Below are 17,559 nucleotides of genomic sequence, written 5' to 3'. Positions count from 1 at the left end.
TAAAAGACCCACCAGAACAACTGTAGAGAAGGAAAAGTTTATTGGAGGGCCCCAGGTTTCAGAGGTCTTAGTCCATAGAAGGCTGGCTCCATTCCTTGGGGCTGGAGGTGAGGCAGGACTTCACGGCGGGAGAGTGTGGGGTGGAGGAAGCATCTTGCATCAAGATCAGGAAGCAGAGAGAGACTTCACTTTCCAGATACAAAATATATACCCCAAAGCCACACCCCCATTTCCCACCTCCTCCAGCCACACCCTATCACCCAGTTAATCCTCATCAAGGGATTAAAAAAAAAATCACTGATTGGGTTAAGACTCTCATAACCCAATCATTTCCCCTTTGAACCTTATTGCATTGTCTCACACATGTGCTTTTGGGGGACACCACATCTAAACCATAACAGGAATACACCTGGGGAATCCCAGTACTACCCAGGGTCCTACAGATTTCTAGAGTTACCATCTCAGCCTACACTGCTTTCATAGAGAGGCATGTAATTATGATACTGATTCTGAATTCAGTTTTGAGATGCTTTAAGACCTTTATACCTTTAACTAACATATCTGAGTATAAAATATAACACTTTAAAAAAGGAATATAAATATGTCAAAATTAAACCAATAGATTAATGAGCAATGAATAAGTAGATACAAGGCAAAGAAAACTAAAAATTCATTATCTACTACATGTTAAGCTGAGGTAATATTTCAGAAAATTGAGTTTTGTAGTTTATTTCCAATATCAGTTAATATTAATATCATCAAGTTTTTAAGTTAAATTATTTATTAAATCACTTGTAACATCAGAGATACCAACTGTGCTTTCCTAAAGCAAATGTTATGTGTTTATGATAAAACTTTGGGCATTAATATATTATTCACATAAATGTAGTAAAAATAATTGATATTGAATATATCTCCTTGGATAAAAGAGTACAAAGGTATTGTTTTCGGTATTGGGGCATTTACAACCCATCAGGATCATAAAAGGAGTACATAAAATTGGGACTTTGGGCTATAATGCACCCCAGGAGCAGAGTGAGAGTTGTCTTGGGGGGTCTTGGAAGGGTTGGGTCTCAACATGTTGGATCAGGATGGTTGGAAAAAGCTTCAAGGAGAAAAATATCAACGGGATAGACCTCAAACAAAAATGGGATTTTGACATGTGAAATTGCACGATATAGAGGTTATCTCTAGTAGAGGAAAAGGCCAAAACATGATTTAAACAAGGTTGTACTTCATGAAATAATGGACTCTGTCAAGAACTCTCTTTTCTTCCTCCTGACTTAATTTAAGACTCTAACACTGTCAAACGAAGTAATTGAAACTTTTATCTTTAAACATTTGTCATAACAAAATATATTTCTTTGGATTTAAAGTTTCTTTCTGCCATCATTTTAGGTTTGTGCTTCAATGTGGAAATATTTAAATCTTCTTAGTTCCTTATAAATATTATGATTAAACATGGGATTTCAACTGGAGAGGAATTTATGGAGGATAAGTTTTTAATGTTGGCAACAGCTTATAACCCAGGCTTGCATTGTCAAGAAGGGCCAGATGAGAACAGGTGTATCATTTTCAGGAAACCAGGCAGACCCAAAATGTCAGAGGGATGACAAGGGCTTTAATATGAGAGCAAGACGTAGGACTGATTATTTAGGAAATGAAGAGAAAGAGATACGTCCTCAACATTAGCTCTGAAAAACAGACGTCAGTGTAGGAGGTCAATTTAGACATGGTACAAGAACTTTTAGCCAAAGACACAAACCAAGTATAAATTCTAGAATATTTGTCTAACCAAGTGTTGAAAAACCTATATGGAGATTCGTCAATGAGGTGTTAACTGATGTTCATGAAGAGCAATATGTTCTCAGGAGTCCAAAATAGAACATGTGGTTTGGAAGACTGAGGAGCAAGGGAAAACCAAGGGCCAAATTTCCAGACAAGTGTTCAGTTGTCAGGAACAAGGTTGGAACATAGTGTTCATGGAAACAGGATATTGCAGGGGGAAAAGATAATAAACTGACTTTCACCAAAATGAAATTTCAAGAATCCGATTTTAGGTTGAGATGATGAGTGATGAATGTCCAGCCAGAGATTCCAGGGATCAAGCATTCTGGCAGGTGAGCTGTAAGAGGCCTCCAATGATCTCTACACCCTGGTATCCCCTTCTCCATAAGTGTGTGGGGGATCCGTGACTTATTTCAAACTAACAGAGTATAGAGAGGAGGTGAGATGTCACTCCCGTAATTCTGTTACATAAGATTTTTACTCCTATCTTGCTGTTCTCTCTCTAGTGTCTCCTGACCCTGTCTTGCTGGCTCTCATGAAGTACGCTGCCCTAGGAAGGTGCCCTCATAGCAAGCATCCAAAGGCTGCTTCTGCCTAACAGCCTGCAAAGACATGAGGTCTTTCTCTCTGATGGTCTTGCAGGAGCTGAGTCCTCACCAAATCCACGTGAGCTTAGAAGGTCCTGCTTCCCCTGTGGAGTCTCAAATGGAACCTCAGAACTGTTCGACACTGTGATTGCAACCTTGCAAGGCACACTTAAACAAAGGATGTGACTAAGGGGTATCCAGATTCCTGACAAGAGAAACAGTAAGATGATGGGAGTGTGATATTTTCAGGACTGAGTCAAAGTCATTTCTTATGTAGAAATAGACAACCAACATAGGCAAAATTGAGTCGGTGGTGAGGCTAAGAGAATATTGAGATGAAAGGCCTCTAAGCAAAGGTTAGACAATGGAGAAAAACAGGGCCAGGTCATGAAGAGCATCTCTAAGCAGTAGTCACCATCAGCAATGTGAGAACAGGACACACCACTTTCCATACCTTCTCCTCTTCTTCTTGCTAGGATGCTAATGGGTTGCTCATTCCTGTTCATTTCATAAAATATAGCAAGTACATATTACATTTTTTGTCCATTTTGACCTCTTTGTCATATATACTTTCTGATTTTGAGATATAATCAATTATGGTATAAATCAATTTATTTCTGATTGCAAGGTATAAGTCAATTGATGGGCAATGTAAAACAAACAAAATCTCGCTTTCCTATTAAGGAATATATCAGCTCCAGTTTTACTGCAATTACCCGTACATAGAATTTTGGTTAAATTTAATCATGTGGAATTCAATTAGAAGAGCTAGAAAAAGAGAGAATTTCATATTAATGATCAGAAACATGTTTCATATTATTAGTGAATGTAAAATGATTTTTTTGTGTGCTGTTCAAAACTCTTCATATTCACTTGATTCCAATTTTCTTTTTCTTCTTCTAATCTTTAACGGAATCAATGATTTTTCATGTAGACACATAGAAGGGCAATGTGAAGCCTTGATCCCCAAGGATTTTATACTCTGATAGCTTTCTGGGGAGGAAATGTAAAATGCATTTACTTTCTCCATAAAACAATACTTTATTTTAGGAAATGAATAGAAATGAGGAATCTATAGATACAACCATGAAGTCTGAGAACTAAGTTGCATTCCTTGTTCTATAACTGACTCATTTTGTAAACTTGATAAATACTCAGTATTTTTTGGTGTGTATATTTTCTTTACAGTGTTTTCAGAAATAAAACACTCCATAAGTAGAAAAGGTAAAAAAATCTCAGTGAATTATGTCATGTTTAAATACCTATTTAAAAAGTCAGATCTTAAGATCTAAAATTAAGTCAACAAGTACCATAAATATTAGATTGAATTTTCAAATTGGAATTTCACCTATATTTTTCTAAATAATTATTTTTAAATATTAGAGACTGAAAGTTCATTTCTTTTACGTAAAACTTGGTCACAGAATTAGAACATTTCTTAAAGGATGAGTGATTGAAGTCTTGCAATATTGAATTATGAATACTTGGAAGTGCCTGGTAGAGTTTTTTCTAAATCATGCATTTTTTTAAAAAAAAGTCCCATTTAATATATTTGCTGAGGGCCATTACCAAGTAGGAATGACGCATCGAAATTTCCTTGCCAAGCGTACCCCATGCTGCTTAGAGGACATTTGATGGAACATTGCATGCATGCTTTAATGAGGTGACCTTGCTCAAGGACCTAGGCAGATCCGGGTTTAGAGCTGATCAGGTTTGAGGAAGTAACCGGCTCCTTGAGTTTAAGGCGTTGCCAGTTTAAGATAATGGGTTTTAAGGAAGTTGAAGATTATTGCTGGGATTAGGGTGTTCCTGCTGCTTGTTCCCGTTGAGTTCTCGTGAGATTAAAATGGGATTTGGAGATAGCCTCGTGGAGTAGGTGGTTTGTGCGGGAGACGGGAGAACGTGTTTGCCCCTGGACCTGCGTGGAGGTGGTGTGAGAGCTGGAATAAAGAATTGCTGTTTGAACCTACAAAGCTGTGAGTGCCTCGTGATTCTGGTGCCAAGCCGAGACATTGGCCTTGGCATTTTGGTGGCCCGTACTTGGGATGTCTGAAGCTTGGGGGTAAGTGAATTTGCTGGATCCTGAAGGAGAGCAAAAAAATGGGTGACCATTTCAAAAAACAACGTGTTCTTGTTTTGATTTATTTTGTTTTTATTTCAAGTTGCCTGTTCCTAGAACTTTCTCAGGCAAACTGGGGAAAACGGTTGACTCAAGGTTTGAAGTTGTTCGCCTCCGAGGAAGAGAAATTGTTAGAGGAAGGAGGCACCCCAGTAAGACCAAGAACAATTAGGGCATATGTTGATACAGTACAAAAATGTAGCCCATGGCTTTTTAAAGACGAGTTATTAAGTATATCAAAGGGGCCATCATGGTATCCTGTAGAAGGATTTTTCTTCAACAAGAAAGAGATGGCTAGTTCTGTTTACCAGACTTGTTTAAGATTTTGGTTTTTACAGACATCTGATTAATTTACAAAGCTAAAGTGTTAAAATATCAACCACTAGATATGAAATCAAGTACTCTTTACTTATTAAGTTCCATAAGGTAATATATTTAAACATTATGTGTGTTTTCATAAATTGCTTTGGTCTGTGTCTTTGCTGAAACAAGGTTACTAAGTGTTAAGATTCTATCATGTATAATTTATATACAGAGAGTATAAGAAGTTTCAGTTGGGTTTTAATTACAGTATAATAGTACCTTAGAAAACATAAAAGTATTTCATCTTATTAAAGTCGAGTAATTTTATAAGGGTTGTTTCAGAATGTGATTTTATAAAAAGTGTTAATGGTTAAAAAAGAGATATAAAAAGGTTCAAGATGTGGAAATATATTTTAATATAAAGGTTAAAGGAAAAAGAAATGTTTCTAGATGAGATAATCTCTGTGTGGTAAAGTAAAAAGTTGTAAAATGCCATTTTAAAAGATTTTGAGGAAACTAGACTTACTTTAAAAGCTTGAGAAAAGAAGAAAAGAAAAAAGGTATTTGTACATGGCAGATTGAGACAAAGCTTCTCAATGGAGTAAAAAGGAGCCTTTGGTTGAAGGGCAGCCATGTAAACTAACATTAAAGCGATTTATACAGAATCTAAGCCTCATTTAAAAGAGTGAAGCTGTAGGTGGTGAAAAAGTACATTTAAAAGTACAGTATAGATGATAATTGGAAGGCTTTGAAAGGTTAAATTGAAGGTGGTTGAGATACCTTCATGGCGGAAAAAAGATTGCTTTACTCATCAAACTATTAAAATGTACTTATTAAACCAAAAAGAGGGAGATGAGATAATTTGTGTGGTAAAGTAAAAAGTTGTAAAATGTCTAAATAAGTTGCAAGAGGCTTTAAAAAGTTAAATTGAAGGTGGTTAAGATGCCTTCATGACGGAGAAAAAAAATATAACCCATGAAAATGGGAAGATAATAAGATAAAAGATTTAGATAAAGAAGATTAAAAATTTGAAGTGGAAAACTTCAAAAGCAGAAGTACAGGAAGGTAAAAAGAGAGAAGATGTAGAAAGATAAATAAGATATAGGAAGATAAAAAAGATGTAGAAAGACAAGAATTTTAAACCCACAGAAAAGGAAACAACAAAAGAAAACGAGGAGAGTAATAAGCAACTAAGGGTAAATATAAAAACCTTAGAAGAAAACTAGAAGATAGAAATAAGATAGAAAATAGTTGAAAATGTCAAGTAAAGGTATTTCAGATAGAAAATGCAAAAGGCTAAGACAACTATGGTTTAAAACCACATCAAAAAATTAAAAGGACTAAAGTAATTCTAAAAACTAAGGCAAAATGCTTTTGAAAGACTTTAATTTAAAAGGATCTTAAAGGGGTATATATCCCCCAAAGATAAACTTAAAATAACCCTTTTTTACTCTAAACTTTCTAAATTTGGATTCATCAGGACTTAATGCTGCAGAAAGACATATGTATCCAAAAAATGTACATAAGCCTAAGGTACTTTGGAAAGATATTCTAACAGGACAATGGAAAGCTTCTGACCCAGTGTTTGTCTGGAGTCGGGGTTCTGTTTGTGTGTTCCCACAGGGAGAACAGCAGCCGATTTGGATTCCAGAGAGGTTAACCAAAACAATTTTTACAGAAAAAGAAGATGATTTGACTGAAATCCATAACAGCTGATATCCAGAGCTCCAGCTTGGCTATTCTTACATCTGCGACAGTGATTAACCACGGTGCCTTTTTTTCAATATCTATTTTATTATTGCATTTTTCCCACATCGTAGTTCTATTTTATTTTTTGAGCTCATACAAACCTAGGTTAATGTTTTTCTGATCAGTTTTGTTTTTTGACTGTGTTTTATTTTTTGACTGTGGAGTTTTTAAACATTGCAATGGAGATTTTACCTAGGTAAAGCTACAAGGCCGTTATTATTGTCTTGTATGTTGTATGTTATGTGTGCCCTGTTTTGTGTTGCATGTCAGTATGTGTGTATGTCCATATTTTTATATGAGGAGCGCTCATGAAAAAATGGATCCGAATTTTTTTTTTTTATTCACGTGATTTAAGTGGTTTAATCTAATTAGGTAAACAGCTGTTAATGATTGTTTTCAAGGGTGGTTAATAGATCTGTTTGCTTACTATTGTTTTTAAAGGTGATTAACAGATCTGTTTGTTTACTTTCACTTTTCCTTTTCATTATATTTAATAATTCTGTTCAGGATAATGTCTCTTTAACATCATTGCCAGAATTCCCATCTCCATCCCAGTGCCGGTGAAGACAAAGAAAACCAAACTACAGCTTCTATGATAGCTACCACAGTAAACTGTATAAACTGATGCATCAATGAATATAACTCAACAAGTAATGCTCAATCAAGGACTTGATTTACTTTGGGAGGAAATGGACATATTGATAGACTCCTCCGATTTGAACTGCCTGCAGAACTTGCCTGGACTATATATCAGTTGCATGCATTGTGAACTATCGTCTGGTGCAGCGAATTGTGGTACTGCTGGCATATTTTTGCTGATGGTGTCACCAGTGATGCAATTTCCTTGCCAGCGCACCCCATGTTAATTGTGGTAATGCTGACATCTTTGCTGATGGTGTCACCAGTGATGCAATTTTTCCAAAGGAGCCGTCAATTGGCTTGGTGTTGTGGCATTTCTGTATCTTCCTCCCTTCTACTAGTGATGGTCTAAAATTTGGGGGCCAACAGAGGTGAGGCAAGAACCTCACCCCCCCACTGGCACCAAGGTTAAATTTGGGGGCCAACAGAGGTGAGGCAAGAACCTCACCCCCCCACTGGTGCTTAGGCCTATCCACAAGCATGGCTGAATGCTGGACCGGTAGTCAGCGACGGGTTGATCTGATTGCAGTGGATTCAACCTAAGACAGGGGACTGACGCCTAGAGGTCAGTTCATCCGATGACGGGTAAGAACCATATGTTGAATTGGACAACCTACCAGGCACGGTCCTAAGCCGCATTGCTTGTTGTTTAATTAATCAGAAGGGGGGAGATGCTGAGGGCCATTACCAAGTAGGAATGACGCATCGAAATTTCCTTGCCAAGCGTACCCCATGCTGCTTAGAGGACATTTGATGGAACATTGCATGCATGCTTTAATGAGGTGACCTTGCTCAAGGACCTAGGCAGATCCGGGTTTAGAGCTGATCAGGTTTGAGGAAGTAACCGGCTCCTTGAGTTTAAGGCGTTGCCAGTTTAAGATAATGGGTTTTAAGGAAGTTGAAGATTATTGCTGGGATTAGGGTGTTCCTGCTGCTTGTTCCCGTTGAGTTCTCGTGAGATTAAAATGGGATTTGGAGATAGCCTCGTGGAGTAGGTGGTTTGTGCGGGAGACGGGAGAACGTGTTTGCCCCTGGACCTGTGTGGAGGTGGTGTGAGAGCTGGAATAAAGAATTGCTGTTTGAACCTACAAAGCTGTGAGTGCCTCGTGATTCTGGTGCCAAGCCGAGACATTGGCCTTGGCATATATTTTCCCAATTTTTAATATGTTTCTATTTACTGTATTAGGGTCTGCATTTTCTATGACAAATAGTTACATTTTGTACTGTTGGGATATTTTTCATATGGTAAGAGAATAGCAAAAGAAAATAAAACTAGAAAACCTAACTTAAAACTTGCCACTAAATCAAATCAGAAGTCATTTTTCATATAAAGTAAAAGGTCTTTCTTTTGCAACAAACTAAATCTGATAAGAAATCTATGTGACAAATAAATTATTTTCAAAGTATAGTGCAATTGATGTTCAAAGTTTTTGGAAGTTGGTTATAAGCAACTTTTTAAATAAAATGCTCCTAAGTCTTAGGTTCTGTTAAAGACTGTTCATGGAAAGTTGCTGGAAAAAGTTCTCATGAACTTTTTAGAATAGCACAATTTTGAGACTGTTTTCTTTAGAAGTCAAGCTAATGTATATACTTAGGAGCTTGTAGAGGACACAAAAGGAAGAAGTAAACTAATAAAAATTATTAAGAAGACAAAACCAAAAAGACTTGGTTTTTATTCTGAAAGGAAGTCATTTTAAAAATATTTAACATTATTCTGGGGAATAATTTGACATAAGATACATATATTTTATCCAATTCCTATTTAGACATAGTTTATATGAAAAAAATATAAAATCAAATGTCATATATAAATATTATGCAACAAAATTAAATACAACAGACTGTTTATATGTGTTTATATATAGTTGATTCTTGTTTGCTGAGGGCCATTACCAAGTAGGAATGACGCATCGAAATTTCCTTGCCAAGCGTACCCCATGCTGCTTAGAGGACATTTGATGGAACATTGCATGCATGCTTTAATAAGGTGACCTTGCTCAAGGACCAAGGCGGATTCGGGTTTAGAGCTGATCAGGTTTGAGGAAGTAACCGGCTCCTTGAGTTTAAGGCGTTGCCAGTTTAAGATAATGGGTTTTAGGGAAGTTGGAAGTTGAAGATTATTGCTGGGATTAGGGTGTTCCTGCTGCTTGTTCCCGTTGAGTTCTCGTGAGATTAAAATGGGATTTGGAGATAGCCTCGTGGAGTAGGTGGTTTGTGCGGGAGACTGCAGAACGGGATGGCCCCTGGATCTGTGTGGAGGCGGTGTGAGAGCTGGAATAAAGAATTGCTGTTTGAACCTACAAAGCTGTGAGTGCCTCGTGATTCTGGTGCCAAGCCGAGACATTGGCCTTGGCATTTTGGTGGCCCGTACGCGGAACGTCTGAAATTTGGAGGTGAGTAAAATCGCTCCCCCCTGAGGGAAGGCGAGAGAATGGGTGACCATTTCAAAAAACAATGTGTTCTTGTTTTGATTTATTTCGTTTTTGTTTCAAGCTGCCTATCCCTAGAAATTTCTCAGGCAAACTGGGAAAAATGGTTGGCTCAAGGTTTGAAGTTTGTTAGCCCCGAGAAAGAGAAAATTGATACAGTGAATTTTTATTCAGTTTTTGTTTCATTCAGTTGTGGTTTTGTTTTGTGTTATCTTATTGGGTTGCGTTATCTTTATAGAAGATTAGAAATTATTAAAAAAGAAGCCGAAAAAGTGTTAAGTAAATTGTTAGAGATTCAGACCATGGAGGAAGACGTTTTAGGTCAAGCAAAAGAGAAGGTCTCTCGAGCTAGTCAGAGAAAGGGAGAAAATTTAAAGGAAAAGGGGTTATTAGAAAAAAGGCCACAACAAGAGGCTGTCACTAACTCCGTTTTACCAGAGGGTGTAATTCAACCAACAGCCCCACCGATGGAGACAGCTGAGTGGCCCTCAAACCCCGTAGTTGATAGATGGGATCCTGAGACAGGACCTCAAAGATTAGCATGCCCTGTATTTGAACAGGCAGGAGGGCGGCGAATTCACCATATTTTAGAATTTAACACAGTGAAGCAGTTAAAGGAGGCTATAACAACCTATGGTCCTCAAGTCCCCTTCACGGTAAGCATGGTGGAGTCCATTACTAACTTGGACATGACGCCAGCAGATTGGGCTAGCATGTGTAAATCTGTGCTAAATGGAGGACAATATTTGTTATGGAAGGTTGCCAATGAGGAATTTTGCATGGAGACAGCTAGGCGAAATGCAGCAGCCGGTTACCCTCAAAGAAGTCTTGAAATGTTATTAGGAAAAGGACCTTATGAGGGTCAGCGGCAACAAATGGAATATGATCCTGCTGTATATGTACAGATTGCTGCAGACGCAGTTAGGGCATGGAAGACTTTACAAGGACATGGAGATTTACAAGGTCAGCTATCTAAGGTAATACAGAGACCTAATGAACCTTACGCTGACTTTGTAGATAGGCTTATTCAAACGGCTGCCAAAATTTTTGGTGACACAGAACAAGCAATGCCATTAATAAAACAACTGGCTTATGACCAAGTAAATCGTTGCTGCAGAGAGGTTATTAGACCATGGAGACATGAAGATTTAAACACATATATTAAATTATGTAGAGATGTTAATGAACAAGGGCAAGTCTTGGCAGCTGCAGTACAACAGGCTTTAGATGCCAGGCTAGAAACATGCTATAATTGTGAACAAACAGGACATTTTAAAAGGAGTTGCCCCATAAGAGGAGGGTTTAACAAAACTAGAAATCAAAGGAATAGAATACCGGGTATTTGCCCACGATGCCGTAGAGGGAGACATTGGGCTAATGAATGCCGTTCTCAAACCACCATAGAAGGTACTCCCTTATCAAAAAACGGACAAGGATCAGGTATTTACCCACGATATCATGGAGAAAGGCACCAGGCTTCATTGCCAAAAAACGGACCGGGGGGCCCAATGCTCCGGGGCCCACAACCACAAATATACGGGGCAGTGGAGGAACCCAGAAACCCCATCAGGGTGGTGCCCAGGACACATTGTCCATTAAATCCCTCATCAGACAAACCCGAGGGATCGCAGGGTTGGACATCTGCGCCTCTGCCAGAGCAGTATTAACTCCAGAGATGGGAGTTCAAATCATTCCCACAGGAGTAAAAGGACCTCTTCCCCAAGGAACAGTAGGCTTATTGTTGGGACGTAGTTCATCTACATTAAAAGGACTTATGATAAGTCCTGGGGTAATTGATCCCGATTATGTAGGTGAAATAAAAATTATAGCTAGTTCTCCAGGAGGTATATCAGTAATTTCACCTGGAGATAGAATAGCACAGTTGTTAATACTACCCAGCCTACATAATAAGTTCTCTAGTCTTAATGTAGAAAGAGGTTCCAAGGGATTAGGCTCCACAGGTGTAGATTGGGCTATGTTGTCTTTAAATTTAGATTCTCGCCCAATGTTAAAACTAAATATTCAGGGTCGTGACTTTAATGGACTGCTGGACACAGGTGCTGACCTTAGCATCATATCTCTTCAAGAATGGCCAAAACATTGGCCATTACAACAAGCCACTCAAACGCTTCGAGGCCTAGGAGTGGCGACTAATCCCCATAGAAGTGCTATGGTATTAGATTGGAAGGATCCTGAAGGATGTGAAGGAACTATACAGCCATATGTTTTGGATCACCTTCCTATTAATTTATGGGGACGAGATGTCCTAGATCAACTAGGTTTGATGTTAACAAATAACATCAATCCTAATGTGCCCACTACTAGGGCTAGACAAGGTATCAGGAAAGAAAAAAGATTAGGAAAACAAGAACAAGGTATAGCAGCGCCAATTCAAATAGATCAAGGAACAGACAGACATGGGTTGGATTTTCAGAAAGGGCCACTGAGACAATCAAAATTACTTGGAAATCAGAAAGACCAGTGTGGGTTCCTCAGTGGCCCCTGACTAAAGAAAAGATACAAGTAGCCCATGATCTGGTCAAACAACAATTAGCGGAAGGACATTTACAACCTTCCGTATCTCCCCATAATACTCCCATTTTTGTTATCAAAAAGAAATCGGGTAAATGGAGATTATTACAAGATTTAAGAGCAATTAATAATGAAATGGTCATTATGGGACCTGCTCAATCAGGGATTCCTCAATTGTCTGCTTTACCAAAAACGTGGCATGTTTTAGCTATAGACATTAAAGATTGCTTTTTTTCGATTCCAATTCATTCCGAGGATAGTCCACGTTTTGCATTTACTATCCCTGCATTAAATCATGAAGGTCCTGATGAGAGATATGAATGGAAAGTACTCCCTCAAGGAATGGCTAACAGTCCAACTATGTGTCAAATATATGTTAATAAAGCAATCCAGCCACTTAGAAATCAAAATCCTGAACTAAAAATATTTCACTATATGGATGATGTATTATTGGCACATAAAGATAAAAACACATTGCTGGAATGTTATGCCACACTTACAAACTTGTTAAAAAATTATAATCTAGAGATAGGGATAGACAAAGTACAATTAAATTTTCCAATTAATTATTTAGGAGTTCTATTATCCTCAACCATGGTCCGTCCACCTAAAATTCAAATACGAGTAGATCAACTCAAATCACTTAATGACTTTCAAAAGTTGTTGGGAGATATAAATTGGATAAGGCCCTATCTAGGCATACCAACAGGAGAGTTGGGACCTTTATTTGATATTCTAAAAGGTCCATCAGATCCGAATTCACCCCGAATGTTAACTCCTAAAGCTAGAAAGGCATTAAAAATTATTGAGACATATATGGAAAATATGCATTTAGATAGAATTGATATAAGTTTGCCTTTATTATTTATTGTACTACCAACAAGAAATATTCCTACAGGAGTATTTTGGCAGGAAGGTCCATTATTGTGGATACATTTATCTTATTCTCCTAACACTATTCTTACTAGGTATCCTGAGGCTGTAGGACAATTAATACTCAAAGGTATAAGAGCAGCAAAGACAGTGTTTGGAATTTCTCCCAATAAAATTATTACTCCATATACTATGGAGCAAATTGATGAGTTAGCTAATGAATTAAATACTTGGGCAATAATCATGTGTAAATCGAATGTTTCATTTGATAATCATTTACCATCTAATCCTTTGTTGTCTTTTTGGTCTAAGCATCCTGTAGTTTTTCCTAAAATGACAAGAAAAACACCTATCATGAATGCTCCAAATATATTCACTGATGGGTCTAATAATGGTACAGCTGCAGTGGTTACCCCTGATCAAACTTTTACATTTTTAGTTCCCAAACAGTCAGCTCAAAAGGTAGAGCTTAATGCAGTTCTACAAGCTTTTATGATGTTCAAAGATTCTGTATTTAATTTATTCTCTGATAGCCAATATGTAGTTAATGCTATAATATCCCTTGAAGATGCTGGTAGGATTTCCCCTTCCTCTACTGTTTTCTCTTTGTTTTCCACTATACAAAGTCTAATCTGGGATAGAAAAGATCCATTCTTTATAGGACATATCAGGGCACATACAGGATTGCCTGGAGCCCTTAGTTTGGGCAATGATTTAGCAGATAAAACTACACATGATATACATATTTTTTCTACTGTAGAAGAAGCTACAAATTTTCATAAAAGGTTTCATGTTAACGCTAATACTTTACAGAAGCGTTTTAAAATAACTAAGGAACAAGCCAGGCATATAATAAAACAATGTCAAAATTGTGTGACCTTTTTACCACAAGTTAATCTTGGAGTCAATCCTAGAGGACTGATACCTAACCATATTTGGCAGATGGACGTCACACACTTGCCAGAATTTGGAAAATTAAAATATTTACATGTTACAGTTGATACTTCTTCCGGATTTTTGATGGGCTCCCTTCATGCCGGAGAGAAAACTAAAGATGTTATAGCTCATTGCTTACAAAATTTTGCCACTGTGGGTGTTCCTAAACAGTTAAAAACTGATAACGGTCCTGGTTATACGTCTAAATCTTTTAAACAATTTTGCTCATCATTTGGTATTACTCATATAACAGGAATCCCATACAATCCACAGGGACAAGGCATAGTTGAAAGAGCTCATCAAACTATTAAAACGTACCTATTAAAGCAAAAAGAGGGAATTGGAAAGGGGTATATATCCCCCAAAGATAAACTTAAAATAACTCTTTTTACTCTAAACTTTCTAAATTTGGATTCATCAGGACTTAGTGCTGCGGAAAGACATATGTATCCGAAAAATGTACATAAGCCTAAGGTACTTTGGAAAGATATTCTAACAGGACAATGGAAAGGTCCCGATCCAGTTATTGTCTGGAGTCTGGGTTCCGTTTGTGTGTTCCCACAGGGAGAACAGCAGCCGATTTGGATTCCAGAGAGGTTAACCAAAACAATTTCTACAGAAAAAGAAGATGATTTGACTGAAATCCATAACAGCTGATATCCAGAGCTCCAGCTTGGCTATTCTTACATCTGTGACAGTGATTAACCACGGTGCCTTTTTTCAATATCTATTTTAAAGTTCTATTTTATTTTTTGAGCTCATACAAACCTAGGTTAATGTTTTTCTGATCAGTTTTGTTTTTTGACTGTGTTTTATTTTTTGACTGTGGAGTTTTTAAACATTGCAATGGAGATTTTACCTAGGTAAAGCTACAAAGCCGTTATTATTGTCTTATGTGTTGTATGTTATGTCTGCACTGTTTTGTGTTGCATGTCAGTATGTGTGTATGTCCATATGAGGAGCGCTCATGAAAAAATGGATCCGAATTTTTTTTTTATTCACGTGATTTAAGTGGTTTAATTTAAATTAGTTAAACAGCTGTTAATGATTGCTTTCAAAGGTGATTAACAGATCTGTTTGCTTACTATTGTTTTTAAAGGTGATTAACAGATCTGTTTGTTTACTTTCACTTTTCCTTTTCATCATATTTAATAATTCTGTTCAGGATAATGTCTCTTTAACATCATTGCCAGAATTCCCATCTCCATCCCGGTGCCGGTGAAGACAAAGAAAACCAAACTACAGCTTCTATGATAGCTACCACAGGAAACTGTATAAACTGATGCATCAATGAATATAACTCAACAAGTAATGCTCAATCAAGGACTTGATTTACTTTGGGAGGAAATGGACATATTGATAGACTCCTCCAATTTGAACTGCCTGCAGAACCTGACTGGACTATTTATCAGTTGCATGCATTGTGAACTATCGTCTGGTGCAGCGAATGGTGGTAATGCTGGCATATTTTTGCTGATGGTGTCACCAGTGATGCAATTTCCTTGCCAGCGCACCCCATGTTAATTGTGGTAATGCTGGCATCTTTGCTGATGGTGTCACCAGTGATGCAATTTTTCCAAAGGATCCGTCAATTGGCTTGGTGTCGTGGCATTTCTGTATCTTCCTCCCTTCTACTAGTGATGGTCTAAAATTTGGGGGCCAACAGAGGTGAGGCAAGAACCTCACCCCCCCACTGGCACCAAGGTTAAATTTGGGGGCCAACAGAGGTGAGGCAAGAACCTCACCCCCCCACTGGCACCAAGGTTAAATTTGGGGGCCAACAGAGGTGAGGCAAGAACCTCACCCCCCCACTGGTGCTTAGGCCTATCCACAAGCATGGCTGAATGCTGGACCGGTAGTCAGCGACGGGTTGATCTGATTGCAGTGGATTCAACCTAAGACAGGGGACTGACGCCTAGAGGTCAGTTCATCCGATGACGGGTAAGAACCATATGTTGAATTGGACAACCTACCAGGCACGGTCCTAAGCCACATTGCTTGTTGTTTAATTAATCAGAAGGGGGGAGATGCTGAGGGCCATTACCAAGTAGGAATGACGCATCGAAATTTCCTTGCCAAGCGTACCCCATGCTGCTTAGAGGACATTTGATGGAACATTGCATGCATGCTTTAATAAGGTGACCTTGCTCAAGGACCAAGGCGGATTCGGGTTTAGAGCTGATCAGGTTTGAGGAAGTAACCGGCTCCTTGAGTTTAAGGCGTTGCCAGTTTAAGATAATGGGTTTTAGGGAAGTTGGAAGTTGAAGATTATTGCTGGGATTAGGGTGTTCCTGCTGCTTGTTCCCGTTGAGTTCTCGTGAGATTAAAATGGGATTTGGAGATAGCCTCATGGAGTAGGTGAATTGTGCGGGAGACTGCAGAACGGGATGGCCCCTGGACCTGTGTGGAGGCGGTGTGAGAGCTGGAATAAAGAATTGCTGTTTGAACCTACAAAGCTGTGAGTGCCTCGTGATTCTGGTGCCAAGCCGAGACATTGGCCTTGGCACTTGTTATTTGCTTTAGTCAAAGTCGCTACCAATACTGAATTAGCAATTATTGAATCACTGCTCCAAGTGTACACACATACACATATCTTACATAGATCATATGATCTTAAATCCTAATCCAAAGTCATCCTGAGAGATTCCATTTGGTTTTTATATTTTCTAACATTTTTTTCTATTCTACTTTACAGAGAAAATGAGGTACAGCAATGTTGCAACTTGCGGGTGGCCCAGGTCTCGGCCCTGTGAACTGGGATTCAAATGAACCACCGTCGCCCTGGCCTCAGTCTGGAGTTTCTCACTGCACACTAGGCTGCCCTCTGCCCTTCTCCAGGCCTATCATCTTTGTACAAGAGCTGAAACAAAAAGCAGCAGCGGCCTTGTTGCCCTCCTCCGGGACAATGTGCATGGGGAAATTCAAATTCTTCCCCCCTCTGCGCATGTCCACAAATGACCAGGAAAGTGCCGCCATATTGATCTTGTAGTCACAGATAGGTTTTAGAGAGTTGGCTTAATAGTAAAAGTGAAATACAAGAATAACGGTTTTTACCAACCAATACAGCTCAGGTTTGAACAAATTAAACCAGCTGCAAATAACTGGCATGGCTTTATTGGCATATAATGGGTAACATTCTGAATTACACCAAACTCTTAATGTCAGTAAGCTTTCAAAAGCATGTTTTCTGGGATGGGGATTTAGCTCAGTGGAAGAGTGCTCCCCCAACATGCTCAGGCCCTGGGTTCCCAGCACAACAAAACAAAAATAAAAACAAAACAAGATATCTTCTGATTTTCTATATAAGTTTGCATGGCTACTAACTGCTCTTACAGTCTAATCTCTCTTATTTTTCAGCTTTGTGGAAATGCTTAAAGACTTTCTTCTAATTTTTGATGTATAAACCCAATAAAATTATATTAAACTATTTTTTCTCTTGTGCTTTCCAACTCTATTCTATTGATCTTATTAGGTTTATATAAAATGTTTAAAAATTTGCATTTGGATTAAATACAATGGTGAATAAAAATATTTGAAGACACTAGGTTTTCAGTGTAGATGTCTGTGACTCAACTAGGACCATAATTCTTAGACGGAGGGGAAC

The 17,559-nt window shown here is 38.2% G+C and overlaps 1 protein-coding gene across 1 annotated transcript in view; it reads right to left on the bottom strand.

Moving 5' to 3' along the window:
* LOC101958582 (disintegrin and metalloproteinase domain-containing protein 20) overlaps window positions 1-17,559 on the bottom strand; it is a 187,931-nt gene that overhangs the window by 83,738 nt on the left and 86,634 nt on the right. Inside the window, exon 4 of the mRNA XM_013360279.4 lies at window positions 16,762-16,969. Coding sequence (XP_013215733.4) covers window positions 16,762-16,969 — 208 coding nt within the window. The remainder of the gene's footprint in view (window positions 1-16,761; window positions 16,970-17,559) is intronic.

The sequence above is a fragment of the Ictidomys tridecemlineatus genome, chromosome 14 (assembly GCF_052094955.1).
Source record: "Ictidomys tridecemlineatus isolate mIctTri1 chromosome 14, mIctTri1.hap1, whole genome shotgun sequence".
Taxonomy (NCBI): domain Eukaryota; kingdom Metazoa; phylum Chordata; class Mammalia; order Rodentia; family Sciuridae; genus Ictidomys; species Ictidomys tridecemlineatus.
Note: the sequence above shows the minus strand (reverse complement) of the source record. Positions and strands in the feature narration are given on the sequence as shown.